The sequence below is a fragment of the Rhea americana genome, unplaced genomic scaffold (genome assembly GCF_003343005.1).
Source record: "Rhea americana isolate MKP2758 unplaced genomic scaffold, rheAme1 scaffold_29, whole genome shotgun sequence".
Taxonomy (NCBI): domain Eukaryota; kingdom Metazoa; phylum Chordata; class Aves; order Rheiformes; family Rheidae; genus Rhea; species Rhea americana.
In genome coordinates, this window is record NW_028186412.1 from 3,760,775 (window position 1) to 3,781,173 (window position 20,399).

General features: G+C 37.9%; 1 protein-coding gene across 1 annotated transcript in view; it reads right to left on the reverse strand.

The window, feature by feature from the left end:
- Nucleotides 1–20,399, reverse strand: part of PDGFD (platelet derived growth factor D) — a 63,272-nt gene that overhangs the window by 19,555 nt on the left and 23,318 nt on the right. The window contains exons 4-5 of the mRNA XM_085309096.1: nt 9,962–10,021; nt 5,153–5,354 (exon numbers count right to left, since the gene is read on the reverse strand). Coding sequence (XP_085165222.1) covers nt 5,153–5,354; nt 9,962–10,021 — 262 coding nt within the window. The remainder of the gene's footprint in view (nt 1–5,152; nt 5,355–9,961; nt 10,022–20,399) is intronic.

Below are 20,399 nucleotides of genomic sequence, written 5' to 3' on the forward strand. Positions count from 1 at the left end.
GTAATATGGTTATGTGGAACTGGATTTCAGGACCATACTCAGCGTTAGACTACTATGAGGACAGGCCACATTAAGTACCATATGTATATACAGACATAAGGCCTGAATCCTTCAAGATGTTAAAATTCCTAACTCCCATTGAAGGGATTACCCGCATTATACAGGGAATGTAAAATGGTGCAGACACTCCTCAGCCACTGACCATCCTTTTATTGCTGCTTAGTAAAGTGAGCTACATCCTCTCACTTGGGCCTCCTGCAAGTCATCCAAACTAGGGCCAGTTTCTGCTAAAAATTCTAACTCTCACACTCTTTTTGGCAGCTAAAAAGAGATGTACATATGCAAGGAGCCTGTACTTGTTCACTGCAGGTTCAAATTTTGTGCATGAACAAGTAATGGGATTGCAATATGGTAAGAATATGGGGTATTAAGCAGAGGTCCAGAGACAATTCTAGTTTTATTCTCTTCCTTTTTTTTCTGTGTGGCTTACAGTTTGTAACAAAGGCTATATTGCTGTTTTGATTTTGACTCTCAGCTGTAAAAAATATTTTCCTATACAGTCTGAAATTTCTCAGAGACCGATGAATGTTTTTCATCCTCTATTCCCCATATTCATGATCCACTAGCATAAAAGTGTGTATCAAAGCTGTCTCAGGTAGAGGAGAAGCACCACACAAGCTGTCAAAGAAATTTAGAGCAGTGCTATAGCTGAATGAAAATGCAGAGTGATTGAACTTGAGTTGGAAGATTCAATCTCACATGTAAACAATCAAATCTTCCATTGCTTAAATCACCTAAATGCATTGATATTGATGAAATTATTATTCTTCACAGTTAGTGCTGGCCAAACCCTGTGCCTTTAAGTCTTCAAGGCATATGGCTAATAGCAATCAGTGTTTCCTTGCACTTGCCTAATGATGTTGCAAYAAGCACTTTGTCAAATTCACCTGAAAACTTTGAGAATTGTTCGAGTCTTCTTCTAGTAGGAGCTGGGGAAAAGATGCTGTGATTTGGATTTACTTTTGAATCACAATGCCAAGATAAACCTTCTCAACACTGCAACTATTATTTTAGAGGAATGAGAGATCATAATTTCAGTGGGATTATAACTGCCTGCATGAAACAAGGTTCACAGTATATGGGCCTATTATAGACTCACAAACCAATTATCAGCTGTGGTATGGGTCAAGAAGCAAAAGCAGGCCAACCCATCAGTGTCATAAGTGGACGTAGTTCTATTGAAATGGARTTGAACCAGCTTATTCCAATGATAAATAACACGCTGCAAGTTTCACTAGCTTTTAAAAAAGGGCTTAATAAGAAAAGCTTTCACTGCAGAGCATGCTCTGAGTGACTGACAATAGCATCATGTAAAGCATCACAAAAAATCTCATTTGTCACGGTGGGGAAAGAATATTAGGTAGATCTGAATTATATTGTGAAACAAATGTGTGCAATATGCATGAACTTGGTTGCCAGTTGAAGAGAGGAGGAACAAGTATAGCTAAATTATTATGATAGTGAGGTCAGCTACAACACACTACATCAGTATAAAAAGAATAATTTTAAGGAATATACTTTWTTTTATATGACCTGTTTTTTTCCTAATAGTCTAGATGAGTCTAAGGCTGAATATTCATACTTTGAGAGTTTTTAAAATGCACCAATGGCTAGTAAACCTTTTTGAGTATATTTATACCTGCTGCAAATATTTTCAAAACACCTACTTGTCCTACTTTCATGTAGGAGGAACAAATCATATTTTATAGATAGATCTCTCATTTTAAGGATTTTGAAATTATGTATTATAATTTTCATTATAATGTAAATTATACCATAGCCTTTCTTTTCAGCCCCCTTCTTCCAGTCTGGGTTTCAAGACTATATAGTTAACTTATAGTTAACTAAGTTAACTTATACTGGAGTATTTAATGGTAAACCTSAGTGCACATATGTAGAATTAAATTTCAAACATCAAGCACACTTGATGATAACAATTTCTCACTTCAGTAGTGTAAATAGGAAGAAAYGCATTTAACTCAACAGAGTTGCATCAGTGTTATAAATGTGTGAGATCAGATTTTGTACATGAAATGGAGTTATCATATATACAGATTTAATCAACACACTCTTCATCTTTAAGTTTTGCAGGAGGGATCCAAGGAGATCAATATCAATATGTATAAATATCTGATGGGAGAGAGTAAAGATGGAGCCAGATTTTCCTCTGGAAGGACAAGAGKCAATGGGCAACGGACAAATTGAAACACAGGAAATTCCATTTAAACATAAGAAAAAACTTCTTTACTGTGAGGGTGGTTGAACTCTGGAACAAGCTGCCTAGAGATGTTGTGGAGTCTCCACCCTTAGTCCACTTAAACATAAGAAAGGACTTTTTTACTCTAAGGGTGGTTGAACTTTGGAACAGGCTGCCTAGTTGCAGAGTCTCCATCCTTGGAGGAAAAAATACAATTTAAATTCCATTTATCGTGTATTCTGTTATCAGAATTGATATTTAACAACACTACTTTTTAAACTCAATTTTCTGGGACCATTTGGTAAGGGCAGAGAGCTGTATAGAAGTGAAATCATTAGTGATTCATTTATATCATTTATACGACATGGTCTGAAAATGCTGAGAAAGATAGGCAACGATTACATCAAATCGTTCTAATCTGCCTCCAGGCAATTCTAAGGATAAAGAATAAACCCAAACTGGAAGTAGAAACAGGTAGATATCTGAAATAAATGATGATATAATCTATTGCTCTCTTTCCTGCAAGGTTACTTCATTGCCTATAAACATTCCTCAGAGATCTGGAGTGTCTATGTTTAAAAGCCACAGAGCATTTCTAATTTAAGGAGTTGTTAAAGCCATTTCCCTACTCCTGACATCATCCAATAACAAGCCTTCAATCTTGTCAAAACTTTATGACAAAAAAACAAATACAAAAACTGAAGTCTTTAAAGATTTGATTTTGGTAAGGTACTTTTGTCCGGATGGTTGCCAACAGTCAGCCTTTCTGGCCTTTAGTTTGAAAAACAAAAAGAAGTTGTTTGAAAACAAAAAGAAGTAAAATGGTTGTAAAACTCTTTTTGCTTACTCTTGGAGCCAAAACAAAAAATCCTGATAAAATAAATCATAAGTGTTAAAATAATAAACTGGAAAACTCTTTATGTTTTTACAGTGTTTTGTGAGGCAAGAAGGTGAATTATATTTACACTAAATGCAGAAACCTCTATGCACCTGAAATTTCTGAAAGCTGCCAAACAAGGTCAGTGTGATTTTTGCAGCCTATATGATCAGCATGGATAAAAGAGCAAGTACTGTTTTATATATCTGTGGTTTTGCACAAGGCTAAATATGATCTGAGAATCAAATGAAATCTGGAGAGCAGAAGTGGTCCAGGATCCAGATTTCTTACCATCTTAAAAACAACARCAACAACAACAAAAAACCAGGCCCTTTATGTCTTTTTCATACATAAGCATCATGTCTGGAAATGGGAGACATACAGCTGATTACATCTCACAAACCCTTAAATGAGATCAAACTGATCTTGGAAGTGATGCAGTCTCTGTGGAAGATGTTAGGTGACATTTTCACAAAACATCAACTGTTGTGGTTGCCTGAATTTTTGACGTGCTAAAATGGAACAAAGTAAAGAGGTCTGATTTTTCAGTGGATGAGTGCTCAGACCTTTCATACAGATTCTTTTCAAGTGCTAAGCCCCAAAATGGAGACAACCACCTATTTTGGAAAATGTAGGCCAAGAAGGTTGTGCATCTGTCAATACATTGTAAGTGCTTGAGATCAGTTTAACTAAGGTCTATACTATACTAAGGTCTACAAGTGACCTCTCTATCAATAAACTCTCTTACCCTCCAGAGCTGGATGGACACATTCAGACTTCCTACTGGCAACAGCAGCTAGTCTTTGCTAACTCCTAATTCATGCTCAACAATGATCTGGGAGAATGCCCAAAAGCAAGCAGAGATCAGGTTGACAATTTAGCAATATGATGATTGTTTTTTAGTGCTTGGGAACATTCTTGAAATTGTATTTCCCCTAAAATAAATGCAACATGTATGTCCTTTATCAGCTGAAAGTACATTAAGGACTCATAAATTAAGTTGTAAACATGGAATTAAAATCGAAAGAGGATGCCTGCTTAGCACATGCTTAGCATAGCAGGGATGGGATTTGGGAAGGAAATAAATTGAAGATTTCACAGAATCAAAACTGTGATTGGATATTATATTTTAAAATTATACAGAAGAACACATACGAACATATCTTGGAAATGGAAGATATATTAAAAAGATAATTCAATTTAAATGAAACCTTTCACTACAGATCTTCAGTGAAAACTACAGTAACTGCCATCTTAAAGAAYCCTGAAAGACCTCCTAGATCTGTATTTTCACATAAAAATCAATTTAATCAGCCCCTCCAGCGTGTGGTTAGTCCAGAAAATGACTGTCCCTTCTAAATAGTGTTTCTTTATCTCTATGGGTTTATACTGCTAGCTTAACATTCCTTTGCTTTACCATTTGGTGGATGATTTGAATGRAAGGAAACAAGAAACATAACTCAGAAATGTGTGCTTTGTTCAATTTCAGACAAAGATGTTAAACCATAATAATGTTTCCCGCCAACATAATGAAAAACAGTGAGATGTTCACATCCTAAAAAACCAGCTGCACATACAGGTGTCTGCACCAGATGCTTCCCTAAGCACAATGTGATAAAAGTGATTATTTCCCACTCAGCTGAGAACAATCCCAAAGCAGAGTATTTAAAGGAAGATGATAGTGCAGGTAATTAGGAGCCCCATGCCTTATGCACAAAACAATGTTTAGGAGAGCAAAGCTGAGAACCATCTGTCCTTTACATAGGGGTCTAAGTTTTTATTTGTGCATTTATCATAATGATGGGCAGTTTTCAGCCTGCTTTCCCAGAAAAGATCCTACTCTGAAAATGATTGAGGATTAAATTTCTTATTCCTGGTTGTAACAGGTAGTAGCATGCCTTATGTTTCCAGAAGGAAAAAGGGCACCAGAATATGATACTTGAACAAAGGATATTTCTGTGAGGAATGTAAGAAAATACTGGCTTTACCCCAGGTGAATGCACTGTGGCTTTTCCTACCTTTGGACTTCCTGTCATGGTAGCTCCTGCCTCGATAGTGGTGGCCGCTGTCCGTGTACAAATTTTCAAGATCTTCTTGCCAGGAGTCTGGGTTAAAGTGTTTGAGTAGATCTTCCACTGTGTCAAATGCAGCAATGGTTTGATCCAGAGCTTCCGCCGTGAGAGTAGGGTCAGTCACTGATGGAGAGGGATAGGATACCCCCTAAGAGTGACATACATCTCAGTGTACTTGGAATAAATTACAACACTGCTCAAAACAATTGACAATAATTACTTAGAAACTTGTCACATTGCTGACTGAAATGGGTCATCTTTTGAAGTCCTTAGCTGGGCCAGTCTATGGCAGGCCCATGTTATATTTTGGAAGGCAGAGAGACACTAAGCCAACTCCCAAGCAAATCCCAGAGGAGGGTGCAAGGAGTGGCAGGATTACTACTGCTGGAAGTGCAGGCTATTTCAAAAAAGGTCAGATAAGGTTAGAAAAAATGCAAAGCTTTACCCCTGTCTTCCACAGGAACTGTCAATGTGTACACCAGTCCCTCCAAAGGGATGTCAGTTTGCGCACATGCAAAGATATAATGGAAGTATCTTTTGAAAACACTGTGATGGCCTTTATCACAGAATGGAGGTATCTTGTGCTGGGATGGTGCCTTCATAGTGCCTCCAGCTCTATTTGTTAAGCCCAAATATGCAGATTAGAAACCACAGCAGAGAAAGACAAATGCAATAATCCCACTCTTAAGAGTCTCTTAAGAGAGACTTACTCTCTACACGGTCAGTTTGGACTATAAATTTGGCTTGGTTAAGGACTTGAAAATATGGCCCTTTGCTACTAARAATTAAATCTGTTATGAAACACTGATGGAAGGAAATTGCCCCATTTACCAAAACTAAAAGTTATTAAAGCACATGAGAAAAAATGTGATATTTTGACCTCAGTAACATAACAGTGAAAACTGTKAGTATATCATAATACCAAGTGGAATATTATTTCCAAGCAGGAAAGGCCAAGTATCACTATCTGAGCATATTTGACTGCCACTGAATTTGTGACGTAACTAGATGTAAATAAAATAGTGCACTGATTTCATTTTTATTAGAGTCAACTTAAAACATTTTTCATAATCCTTATTTAAAATCAAAAATATTCAGTACCTTAATATCACATTTTTCCTTGTCCGAGCACAAAACCTCCTAAGATCTGGGTAAAACATGCACAGGAAAAGCAATTAATGTAGATCTGCTACTTTCTAAAAAAACAGAATCAAAATAACTATTTGTCCAATAAGAAGACTGATATAGCACAAAAGTTTTCAAATTTTCTTTTTTAAGTGAAAATACGGTGGAGGTAGGATTTGGAAAATGAAAGAATCCCATTTCCCCTGAAAACCAAGCTCTAAAATCATGTAGCAGAAATGTCATTTAAAATTAATGTCCCAATAAAATATTTTTTACCTGATCTCCCAAGTAAGTACACATATTAAAATATTAATCTTTGTGATTAACTTTACTCAGCTAGGCAGTAATGGAAAGGACTACTCAGCTGAGTAAAGTTACTCACTTGCTTTCAGGATTGTGTCCTTCAGTAGATACAAAAACAGTTTTACAGTATATACAAAAATAATTTTGCCGTATATATCTTTTTCAAAACAAAACTTTGTCAGCTAGTCATATCATAGAATTTACAGTCCTGGCATATGTTTGCTGAAAGTATGGAAAGTATGAATTATTAAACACRAGAAAGAAAAAAAACAAAAAGATTAGAAAAGCACGATCAAGAAAGCATAACTGCACTTTCGTACTTATTACCAATAGCACAAGAAATTTCAGAGGACGACTTGTGACTCTAAGGCTTCTACAATGCAGTGCAATACCAGACACAGTGCGGACGGCTCTAAAAATTCATGACCCACTAAAAGGGAAGGCATACAACAAAGAACCTCTGCTAAGCGATTTGGAATAAAGAGATGGGAGCCCCATGAGATGAAAAGCTCACACCAGTAAAGTGAAAACAGTGTTGCTATCTAAAACAATGCTGCCGGAGTGACGGTGTCGTATTTGGTCATCACACAGTATACTAGCACAGTCTTTTGAGGTTACCAAAAAAATATGCACTCACATGTTACTTGYTTATTGAAGAGAGCTCAGTGGAGCTAATGGCCTGTCTATGATCACAGCCCAACAGGAAAACTTCAGTCTCTGAGTCCCTTCCAAAAGTGAGAGAGGGAGGGTGAGGATCACAGAATCATAGAATCACTAAGCTYGGAAGGGACCTCTGGAGATCATCCAGTCCAACCTCCCTGCTCAGCACAGTCACCTAAAGCATGTTAGACAGGGTTGCATGCAGGCAGGCCTCGAATATCTCCAGAGAAGGAGACTCCACAATGTAAGGATGCTGACAGAACAGCAGCATKAAAAATGGTCTGCTCTGGTAACACAGCGATAGTAAGAAAATTCAAACATGTATGAGCACACTGTTGTACAGAAACAGCCTCACAGCATGTATACAACCCCCTTCTCTGAGATGTAACTAAAGCCAATGGTTTTGGCACAGAAAGGAGGGGAGTGCTAGCCAGCAGGCCATAGGTGTGTGACTTAGAAGATGACAGAGATTTTTTTCATGTGTTCAACTATGTATTTCATTACAGAACTGCAGGTCAGACTGTGAATTTGCAGGGCATGTCAAACTAACACAAGCAGCAGGGATTCCACACTTTMTTTTCATATTAAAGCTCCTACTCAAGAGATTTTTGCAGCCTAGTTCACATACAGAAGAAAGCTTAACTTTTTTCTCAGTGACAGCCAAGTCAAGAGGAATTATTACAACAGCTCAGATAACCTATTGGCAGCTACATCATGTGACAGACCCAAAAGAAGCTTCAAAGCTGCCAACCCAACTGCTTCTCTTTTGTCCTGCCAAGAATGAAATGCTAGGTTTAGAAGAGCTTGTGCTATTTGTAATCTGGCTTCTGTGACTGCATCCAAAGAAAGAGCAAGAAGAATAGTGAAATGCAAGAAACAGCGAATAGCATATATTATCCGTATTATGTACCTCTTCTAGGTTTCTTAAAAGCATTGAACACACATTTAATTTCATGGGACACAATGCTATTTTTCTTTCTTGTCAGTGATCTTTCTCTTAATTTCTACTGCATTTTCCTCTATTCTATTATGAAATTCTGGTTGATGCTATCTTTCTGTATTGTGGAGGCACTTCAGTGTATATCTTAGTATCATCACAACATTACTTTGCAAATAATAGAAATTAACCTAATAGGAAGGGAATTTTGTTAATTTTTCCTTGTGTTTGTCATGCTGGGTTAAGGGTAGAAGTATTGTTATTAGCCTTCTGAAGAAAAACAAGAAATATGGCTTTATGATATGACCCCAAGCCAGCAAGAATCTATTTGCTTGCCCTCAAATTTTCTTTCTGAGAGTTGCAATGTACTCAGATCCTAAAATGAGTCTTCGAGCTGCCTGCAGGTTTGAGAGACAAAACTTAGATAAACCAAACCAAGTTCTTCTTTTAATATGAAAAGAATAATGGATTGTTGGTTTCGGGCTCCTTATGATGTTACTGGGCTCCTTATGATGTTAAGGATAATTAAATATGGCGTTTTACACTTACTTGATTTTCTTATCTACCTGATGAGGGAGCTCTCAGCTTACACTTTCAGACATCGGTGTACCATATTTTTAAACAAAATATTCTATCAGACAAAAAATGCACTCGCTTTGTTAAAACACGTTAGAATGAAAAATTAGTTTATGTCTTTCAGCAAGATAGTCTCTTAGTATCTCTTGCTTGGCACATCGAGTAGATCTCAACCCTGACAACATTGCTTCTCAGAACTTTCAGCTCAAATAATTCAAGGCTGTCAATGAATTGTATCATGAAGAGCAAGTGTCAGCTGCAAAATCAGTTTAAGATTGACTTAACCTCTTCTGATTTCAGCAATCCAGAATTTTCTCTCTACTCACTGCCTGCCCTGGAACACCGATCAGAAAAATTTACCCATATTTTATTTACTGCTACTCCACTGGCATCACTAAAATGGCATCACTAAACCATTTTCCATGTACATTTGAAACATCAGTCTCCCTTGTCAAGACTGCTTTCAGCATTTATCCTCCTTCTGTATGTTATAAGAGGAGCAATCAGCTGCGAGCATGATGCTGACCAGCCAGTAGTAGAAGACTGCCTATTATTATTAAGCCTGATGCTATATTGCTCTTCCCCCCAATGTGGACTTAAGATTTAACTTACTTGAGAAATGTAGTGAGGGACAGATTTTTGGTCTATGGCAAATCAAATGTAATGAAGAGAAAGGAAAGATTATATACTGSTTTCCCTGTTTTTTCTTTGAGTTATATTTCATTGCTCAATATAGAGATTTAAAATGCAGTATTTCTCACAAATACTAAAAAAGTCTTCAGTATTGACAATGAAAAAGCATATCCATTCTCCTACTACCTTGCTACAGTCTTCTATTTAGGTCAAGACATTTTATAATTTAAAATCTTAAGGAGTTCCTATCTTGTATTTTCTTCTTGGCAGGACAAATCTGAAAGCAAGAAGTGTTTTCCAATCGCTATCTCATATGGCTACAACAGCTGCTGGCATATCTCGAGTCTTTTGTCCTTTAAAAACTCCTACCTAAAACTAAGCTGAGTTTGATAAACATTTCTTATTTTATCCCCTGCCTGACATTGAATACATGGTTCCTTTGTGCAGGTTCCATTACAGTGAGGTGAACTGAAGCCACCTCATCAATTCATTTATGGGCGAAATAGTAACAAACTACTTACTGAAACAGAGCTTGTGACTGACTCCCAGTTGGTTTCTGAAGCTGCATGCTGGAAATCATCCTAAGAGGAAAAACCCACAGGAAAAATCACCATTAAGGCAATGTCCTAATTAACTATAGAACCTAAAAAAATCTCAGCATTCTACACCTTTCACCTTTTTTAAMCCTCTTCCCTAAGAGGCCCTTGCCATATGCCATTCTTAGATCTTTTCATAGGATAATGCTAGTGTTCAGTTTCCTCCCTTTTCATTTTTTATAAACCAGATTCTTGTAACCTTGTTGGGGTAAGGATAGGCGTTATTACTATTTTTAATTAGCTGTATGGCACTTCGCATAACMCTACATTACATTTATCTTCTAACAGTTAGCCAAGATGACTTACTCTAGAGACAATACAGGCATACTAATAGTCCRGGACTATTTAGCCATGGTGAGAAGCAGGGTAGTCTAATCTGTCTGAAATGTAGTCCTAACACGACTATAGTGCTTTTGGTGTTTGTGATGTACTGAACTCGCTCGTCTGCGCAGAACACTGAACGGTGCCATCTCCTTTATGTCAAAAACCACAGCCACAAAATATTTCTTTTAGAAGTCTGACAAGCACACACATACATACACAAAAAGCATTTATTATTAATTTCATAGAATCACAGAATAGTTGGGGTTCTATAGGAATCCTGGCAATCATCTAGTCCAATCCTCCTGCTCAAGCAGGGTCACCTAGAGCAGGTTTCTCAGGACCCTGTCCACTTGGGTTTTCGATATCTCCAAAGATGGAGACTCTATTATCTCTCTGGACAACCCATTTCAGTGTTCAACCACCCTCACAGTGAAAAAGTGTTCTCTTGTGTTCAAACAAAATCTCTTGTGCTTTAGTTTGTGCCCATTGCTTCTCATTCTGTCACCAAGCACCACTGAGAACAGTCTGGCCTCATCCTCTTTACACCATCCCATTAGGTATGTATGCACATTTAGAAGATCTCCCTCATGAGCCTTCTCTTCTCCAGGCTAAACTGCCTCAGCTCTCTCAGCCTCTCCTCATATGYGAGATGCTCCAGTCCCTTTATCACTTTGTGGCCGTTCACTGGACTTGCAGCAGTAAATCCATGTTTTTCTCATACTGGGACAGCRCTTCAGATGTGGCCACAGCAGTGCTGAATAGAGAGGAAGGATCACCTCCTCTGACATGCTTTAGACATCTACAAAGCAGACCTCTAATCTAGTGAGCCTTGTTTCCATTTACAGTCAACTGAAACTAGCGTTTTTAGATTTGATCTATTTTAGAGGCCTAATTTGGGTTAACATGAATTGCATCCTAAAAAAATGTTTTTTCTTATAAAGGGAGCCTGGCRTGACTAGCTTAGATACAGATGTCAAAATTGTAGATACTGACAGTTGGTCAGCTGAATCCAAGGTTACTTCTCTAATCAGTGAAGGGCAATCATTACTTAAATAGAACATTTTTTTCAGTTTTGTTAATTTCCAGCTGGAACAATTAAACTATGAAAAAACGGAAAAAGAAAGCAGCATTACTGAATGATCAACATGAAYAGGCAGGTCAGAAAATTGGATGAAAGAGACAGCTTACCAAGATTTTCATTAAATATAATTGAATTTCATAATTAAAATATTTAAAGATTTAAAGAAGATAGGGCTGAATGCTTGGGCTCACCATTTTACACTGAGTAAGTATCTGCTGTGCATTTTTTAAGCTGGTAACCTAAATGGGAAAATGGAAGGCTAGCTGCTCAGCTGATGCTCTCTTGAATCAGTTATTATGTTGGACCATACACACATGCACATCTTCAATTACTTCTTACTAATGCAAATGATAAAGCTGATCACATAATCTGCTAGTCCACCAATAAATTTCTCCTTTAGTCAAAAAGAAACAGACCTGGTTTCAAAATTAAACTTCATATACATGGTAACTTTAATCTTCATTTCCTGTAGAAAACTATATAAATGTCCYAAAAATCACAAGATTGTTTATTCAATAGTTACTGTTTCTTCTTCCTTAAAATACTACTTTTCTTCAAACTGGAGACATCAATGCTTTAGTCATTTCTTTACAGTTAGTATAAGTTAGCACATCAAACTGTAATGTTACTAACTGAGCAATGAAACTGCAGAGTTATTAAAATGTTATTAATTAGAGTGGCCATATTCTTCTAAGAATACAGACACAAAATGTTGCTAGTTGGCTAACTTGGTCCATTCTCTGTAAATTTTGTTGCCCAGTGCTACATCAGCCGCACTTTAAAGTACATACAAATGGATTTAAAACACTCATGGATTCTCTTGTAACAGTTGCCAGTTGCAAAACTTGGAAATCATTTCCTCTCTGTCATTAGCTTTAGCACTTCCAGAAAGAAGTGGCATTGAGTTCTGAAGCATTATTTTAAAACAGGACAATCTGCCTCATTGAATGTCTAGAGAAGACTGCAGACAAGGAATAATTTTGTGTTTGAAGTGACTGTCCCCTTGTGTTATCTAATTGTAGACATCAAAACTGTTTCTTTAGTCTATGATTCTTTGAGATGGCTGATGCCAGGAAACCACTCCAAAACTTTAAGAGAGCTATGTGTACCACCTGCTTCTTGGATCTCAAACCTGATGACTGCACATTTTGACTCTGTGATTATATTTCATCTGCATAAACTATTCATGACTCGATGGCTTTGTTCCACCATCACTTAAGGCAGCTGCAATCATTCTTGGCTTCTCAGAGCTTTCAACCTCTACAGTTTGAAGATTATTATTATCTATGGCTTCTGCTTGCAGCTATTTCAAGTAATGATATCAAAGTGKATCTCATCATTTCAAAATTCTTTTCTCCTTTCTTACCATTGTCCCTAACAGAACCTGGAGGACAAATCTGTTTTCAGTGTTATCTATTGAATAGATCTACCTTGTTCATGTAGACTTGCACATGATTGTCTTCTTCACTACTTAAAATGACATTAAAACATCCAGTTATAACACAAAAATATTTTACATTCTTTTCAGTGTTGTACTAGAAAAATAGAGTGGCAATAATTTGGCTACATCACTCTGACAACACTACTTTTATTTTTGTATGAGTGTCATGGTAACAATTCCTTACTTGAGACTTCAGCAAAGCATCTCATTAGCTGTTCTACAAACAGCAAAAATGTAGGTAAAGCCACAGGGCTACCAATCATCTTCTGATGGCTGCTGTTTTTATTGAGGAAAAACTATTTTCACCTCTGAACTTTSAGAATTACAGCTCAGTGAGAAAAACCCTGAATCAGTCCTCAGGGTTAAATATGTACGGGCATTGATGTATTGTTGGTGGTTCTGTTTCAGACAAAGATAAGCTGTTCTTCCTTCACAGACTGACTTTGTCCACACCCTGTCTCTGACCAATRACATCAGATAAGTGAGAGGGAGTCATGGGGAACACTCTTTGTTTCACCAAGGGCTTTCACAAGTAGAGATCATGAAGAAGAATTTCTGCTCTCAAAGATATATGAAACCTGAAAAACAGAGAAAAAGGGAGAAATAACCCTATGTATCAGTACAGGCTGGCGGCTGACCTGCTGGAAAGTAGATCTGTGGAGGACCTGGGAGTTCTGGTGGATGACATGGTGACCATGAGCCAGCAATGTGCCCTTGCAGCCAAGAAAGCCAGTTGTATCCTCGGGTGCATTAGGAAGAGCGTTCCAGCAGTTGAGGGAGGTGATCCTGCCACCTTGCTCAGCCCTGGTGAGGCCWCATCTGGAGTGCTGCATCCAGTTCCAGACTCCCCAGTACAAGAGAGACATGGAATTACTGGAGAGAGTCCAACTTAGGGGTACCAAGATGACTGAGGTTCCAGAGGACTGGAACATCTCTCTGCTGAGGAACGGCTGTGAGGGCTGGGCCTCCTTAGCCTGGAGAATAGAAGACTGAGAGGGGATTTTATCAATGTCTATAAATACCTTAAGGGGGGGTGTCAAGAGGATGGGGCCAGACTCTTCTCAGTGGTGCCAAGTGAGAGGACAAGAGGCAATGAGCACAAACCGAAACATAGGAAGTTCCACCTGTGTTTCCTGTGRGAGTGACAGAGCAGTGGAACAGGTTGCTCAGAGAGGTTGTGGAGTCTCCTTCTCGGGAGATCTTCAAAACCTGCCTGGATGTAATCCTGTCTAACATGCTCTAGGTGACCCTGGTTGAGCAGGKGGGTTGGACTAGATGATCTCCATAGGTCCCTTCCAACMTCAACCATTCTTTGTGATTCTGTGAGACAGAGCTGGCTGCAGCTCCGCAACCTGTACCGGTGCAGAGCAAGGACCAAGCCATAGTGTGGTTTGGCTGTGTCAGTGGAAACAGGCAGGGCAGCTGCTTCTGGAGTTGTTGGGAAGATGTCAGGCATGAGGCTGGGACCTATAAAAGTCCAGTTTGAGGAAGAAGTCCACTCACTCCACTGTACCATGAATCCAACAAAATACATGAGTCTCTTTCAGCCAAGCTGAATTACTGCCTGGTCCTCAAATTAAGAACAAACATCTAATATTTCTGTGGTTCTTACTTTTCTGTACACTCTCTCACTATAATCCGTTTTTTCATCATCTCTGTGCTTGACATTKACCAGGTCTGATGCTTGGGATAGGCAACAACTGCCACAGGGTAGACAAAATATATCTGTAGCTCTCCATTGAATGAAAACAAGCCCTAAGCTCTGCATATGCTTCTCTCAACTCTTTCTCCCAATCTATTGGTCCCAGAAGTAATTGCATTAGGCTAGGTAAAAATTATCCACAGGGCATTGTAACAGGAGCAGAAAAGAAGTGAGGGGAAAAAAGATAAAAATCAAGGTGTTCTTTGGCCAACTAAAAAATAACATGAGAAGGAAGAAAAAAAAATAACGAAAAATGAGCCTAGAGAAACTGAAAGTTTTGAGCTCTGTCTATGTACATTAGCTTTGTGATATTTAGATGCTGCAGCTACAAATTGTACAACASAGTAGCAGCTTTTAGAAGTCTGCAGAGGTGTAAGACAAAGCGGGTATGCTAAGGCAATCTGTACTAAGSAGCAACGAAGATTCTGCAAAATCAAATCAGAGGTGAAATACGGCATGTCCAAAGACATCCAGTGCAGAAACAAAAAGAAGTTGGCTCTTTTAGTAGAACATAGGATTTAAAGACTAGGACAATGGAAGACCTGTAAAGTAAATCTGAGGTAAATTATAACTTGAAGAAAAGGAGATGAGATTATCCTAACATTTAAATTAATAAAAGAAAACTCACAAATATTTTTGAACAATAGTGAACATGCATCTATTGCATTCAGAGCAAGGCAAGTAAAATCATCTGTCTGCGGACAGGCAGGTGATAAGCAGATAAACTTACAATTGTAGTTGGTATATCAAGTTAACTCTAATCTAGTCATGAGAGCTTTCTTTTTCTTTTYCCCTGTAACAAGTCTTAATGCTTTTTCTGAAAGTTGAATTTACAGATATTATATTTTATATAGAAAACGACAGATATTTTAAGCAGATAAAGCCTAAGCTCAAAATGCACTGTATAGCACTAACTGTTAGGTCAAGTAACATACAAAAGAGAAGTCATTCTATTCAAAAATAAGCTGTGATAAATACTCAGGTAGGTACAATTCTACCGGTTCATTGTAATTTCTCATGCAACATTTTAGTATAGTCCTATTTATGTTCTAAAAGATAAATAAAAAGAYAAGAGATGTATTTTCTGAAATATGTCTCTTTTACCATACTTTCAATCCATTTCATTGCTAGGTTTCACTTTCTTGTCAGTGTGGTATTTATTACCAGTTATTATAAGGATGCTGAAAGATACCTACTTTCCTACAGCAGGCTACTGACTAGGAACTGAGAGGTTGCATTTTTCTTATCTACAGTAGTGGTAAAATGGTCTTTTCTGGTGATCAGGCTTTAAAATAAAAGATGATAAATTTGGAAAGTATACAACAATGATTACTTGTAATCTGGAAATCATGCTTTGCAACAAAAAACGAAATGGAGGTCTGTAACTTTCAAAAGAGCTAGAGGTAACTTAACCTTGTATTTACAGATAATAATCTGCAGTTAGCTACAAGCAGCTATTACCAATATTAACCTGCTATTTTATCTAGCAATGCAAGCATTTAACAAAATCAGGTGGCTGTAATCTGAAGACAGCAATATTCAAACTGGAAGTAAGATAATATTTTACCAYTGATGGCAACCATTACTGGAACAGAGAAGAACTGAACAAATAACTTTAAACTTACTGAATATTTCTTTCTATTTTTAGTGTAGTCTTATAAAGGCAGGCCATCTAAGACACCACTACTCTGCAGCCAGTAACAAAAGGTCAGACAGTCACCAAAGTGTGCCTGATCCCAAATGTGACAGTGTGATTTTTGCTCTGTAGAAAAGACATACATTCAGTTCCTAAAGCCTGTTACAATCTTATTATCAATTATAACTAAGTTCTTACTAGTGAAAAAAAGGCATATAAAATCACTGTTGATCTGTTTTGGYGTATTTACCAGTTAGAGCTGAAAAGGAAGAAGCATAGAGTACTTAAAATTTCCAAAGTTTAAAGCTGTAACAATAACTTGGTTAACTGCAGTTTGACAGATTTATTTACGAAAAGTAGAAAAAAAATATAAAGAACAGTTGTGTTTCGTCAATACTTCTCTTCCTCCTTCATCTAGTTTTGGAAGTAGGGGTGCATATTATGCATTGYTGCGTGCATATTATGAAAGAACGAAAGACACTGACATTTAAAAGATCCCTCTAAAAGGTCAGAGCATATTTGCCCAAATAAGACAATAGCTGTGCCTTTGAAAAATCAGRTATCATCTAACATTAAACTGCCTGTGAGCTCCCCATTTGATGCACAAGCCCATGAGAGGGTGAACAGGACTTTATGGGCATGCTGTGCAAAGTGTTCATTAGCTTGAATTTTTCTGTTTATCATGTAGGCCTCTTCTTAGCTCTCCATGTACAAGGGACTTTTTTGTTTGCTAATAGCTACTCTGGTGTATACTGCAGTTAAGTAATTGTAAATAAAATATAAATCAACTAATATTCATTGTAAATACTCTGCAGTCCTTCCTCTACCATTTTTACCTGAATGTTGGATTTCAGCTCTGAATTTAAACACAGGGTCACACAGCTTGAAAGGATCTTCCAGGTTATCAGTTCCAGCACCCTGATTATTTCAGGCAATGCCATCATCACAAACTGCTCACTGTCCATTTTGAATCTAATGAGGTTTTCTTTGCTTCTCAAAATTCCTCAGCCTGGATGGCTGTTTCCAGGCTAAATTTATCTTTATGCCCTTATATAAGTGCCAGCTTTGTCCTTCTCTTCCTCTCCTGGGTTTGCTTCTTGCAGTGCTTGTGAAGAGGTGCTATACCTCCTCTAAACTTCTGTTTTATTACACTAAGTAAGCCAAGTTGTCTCAGTCCTCAATAAGAAATATTCTCTTTTTCCCCACTATCCTGTAGCTGTTCCCTGAACCCAGTCCAAGAAATATGCAGTTGCACTGTACTATGRGGACCAAAACTGTACATAGTATTCCTTAAGAGACGTAACTAGTGCCTCATCGATAATTTATATATCTAATACACCCGGGAGCTTTCTTCTCTCCTCTTTGCTAGCTGGTGAGATCCACTTCACAGCAAATATTTTTGTTATTAAGCTTTATGTGAGTGAGTTTTGTTCTTTGGGCTGCTGCACTTAATTCTAAACAAATTATCTGTTTTTCAAAGTTATCCAGCTCTTCTTCTGTGATATTTTGACTGTCCCATTCACAGGTGATGCACTTCAGGCCTGTGTGCACTACAAAATTCATTTAAATGTTCCTAAGAAAGACTGGAAATAAAACGAGCTGTGAGACTGGCCCCTGAGGAACTCTTATTGGTGAACTCTCTCTGATTTGAAACTCCCTCTCATTACAGCATACTGTCACTTCCTTGATTGCCCTGTGGTTCTTTTATTAATTGGCATCTCCTACAGGATAAGTAATTGTTTCCTGTGTTGTACTGCAAGAGACGCTCCTCTGAAGTCCAGTTAGATCTGCTATATAGATTTTTCCTTTCAGACTGTCACTCCAGTCTGGCACAATTACCTTTGATAAACAGATGTGGAATTTTTTAGTTTTTCCTGTACTTTCTATTTCCTGTTTCTGTCTTCTCATACCTTCCTTCATGACAAATACCAYGTAAGTTTTCTAGGTCAGACTAATGAGTGTGCAGATGCCCTGGTCACTCTCCCCATGTCTGTGTTATAGGCCATTACTGAATAACGTATTTCCACAAGAGCTCTGCTTCACCTTATCTCATTTAAGGGATGTAACTGAGGTATGTTAAGCTAAGATTGTGGCTGCTCACTGCTCCCTTTATATTACAGAGAAAGAGATCTTAGCTTCCTGAGGTGACTCCTCTCACCTAGGGCCTCAGGTTTGCAGTGCCCACCTCGCAGCAGCAACAGAGTGCTGAAGGCAATCTGCCTCCTTGGTCACCTCAGGGCAGTGTCTAAGGGTCCCCAGCCATGGCCTTTCCCCATTGGAGCTTCTTGCTGACAACCCTGAGACCCCCCTGCACTGGCTAGACTGGGTGGTGGGAGCAGGCCTCGGGGAGCTGCAGATCAGAGCAGCATATGGGAAAAGCAAGGCAGAAAAGCTCTCAGATCAGCCTTGCGACTCAGTAATTCTCCCTACTTGAAAGGAGAGACCCCAAGCCTGAAACTCATCCTCAGTCCAGAATCCAGTGCCCTTGAGAGGACTTTGGTGAACTTCTGTYATGCTGACTGACAGGTTTTTGGAAGCAGCCTCCCTGGCAATAGGCGAACCTGCTCTGAGCAAAAATGAAAAAAGCTGACACTTCACTTGCCCTGTAGTGTCCAGGTGGGCAAAAAATGTCCTTCAGAATTAACAGAAGGCAGTGACAGCTGGTTATTTCAAGTCCTCCTTGTTGACATGACTCTTTCTAAAAGGGACTGTACTGCGTGGTCCTAATATGAAGGCTAGAAGGAAAATATATTAATGGAAGAAAATCTCCTAGGAGACAGCTTTTTATTTTCTATCTTCCTATTGCTTAGATTTCTACTTTTGTTTAGGCATATATGCACATTCTATAGACAGTGGAAAATATTCATTTACAAATATAGCCTAACTTAATTTAATATTCCAAGTTTTCTGTGGTTCTGTTACCATGATATGCTAAGTGCTCWAATATGCACATTCAAATTTGCAGATGAGATTTGGGAGAAATGAGGAGGAATAATAACAACGAAACACTCTAATGGAAGCTAACCAAATTTAATTCTAAAGCTGAGGACACAATATAAAAAGGTACCAGTAAGGGACATTAGCTGTCCTAGCAGCAATCCCAGCCTATTGATTTCTTGTGAAGGTTTCATTTGTTTTTCAGCTCTCTCCCAGAGGATGCCGTTTAATTCTGCAGTAAGCATGCAGCAGAAGCATGTGTCGTGTTTCAGAGATAATGCAAAGCAAAACAATTTGTTCACCCTCCTGCTTTGACTGGAAGGCATTGAGTTTTTAAGGACAACTAAAAAAGACTGCTGTATCAACTTTCTAAGATGCTAATCATAAAAAGTAACATGAAAATATAATCTCTGAAGTAGGCAAGCACCATCTTCTGCTACCTTTTCTAGTTTTCTGATGAGATCAAAAGCTGTCGATTTACTGCAAATAGCAAAGGGTACTGCTTATTTGGAATTTCTTTTAACTTGAGTTTAGTCTAAATAGTTAGAGTAAGGAAAATAAACTTCAACTGCCAGCACCAGTTCTGTACCCACAAAATGAACTAACTGTTCAAGCTAAATGTAAGTGCCTTAGAAATAGTCACACTTCTAATTTATTTTATGTGCTATTCTTACAACCATCACTTATAGGTAACATTAAGAATGAAGACCAGATGAAAAGAAAACATTTGACATTTGCCACATTTTTGCAGACAATCTAACTAAACAAACTTAACAATTGTTGCATCAACTTACCGAAAGCCAGTCTGGGAAATCCTTCTAAACACTGAACTGCAATCATGATCTCAGGGACAGCAAGATATATGCTGGATCAGAATTAGTGCATGATACATTTTATTTAAATTCAGATTAAATACAAGCATAATCAAATAGACTGAAGATGGCAATAGAATTACAATAGGCTAAGTACTTCCAAAGGAATGAAAATCAAGAGGAACTATTTATTTCAGATTTATACTAATGACGTGGAAAATGTCACAGGAGTTGCAGTTGGGAAAAAAAATGCTATTTTATACAAAGAAATATGCTGGGACTAAGAGAGGTCAGAAGCAGAGGCAGGAAAGAAAAATAAGCCTTCATTTAGAAGACTGTAAATGGAGAATAAAAGAATCAAAATCAGATAGTGCATTTGATGGCACACACAAATTCAGAAGGACAAGAGCCTAGACTAAGAAAAGAGGAA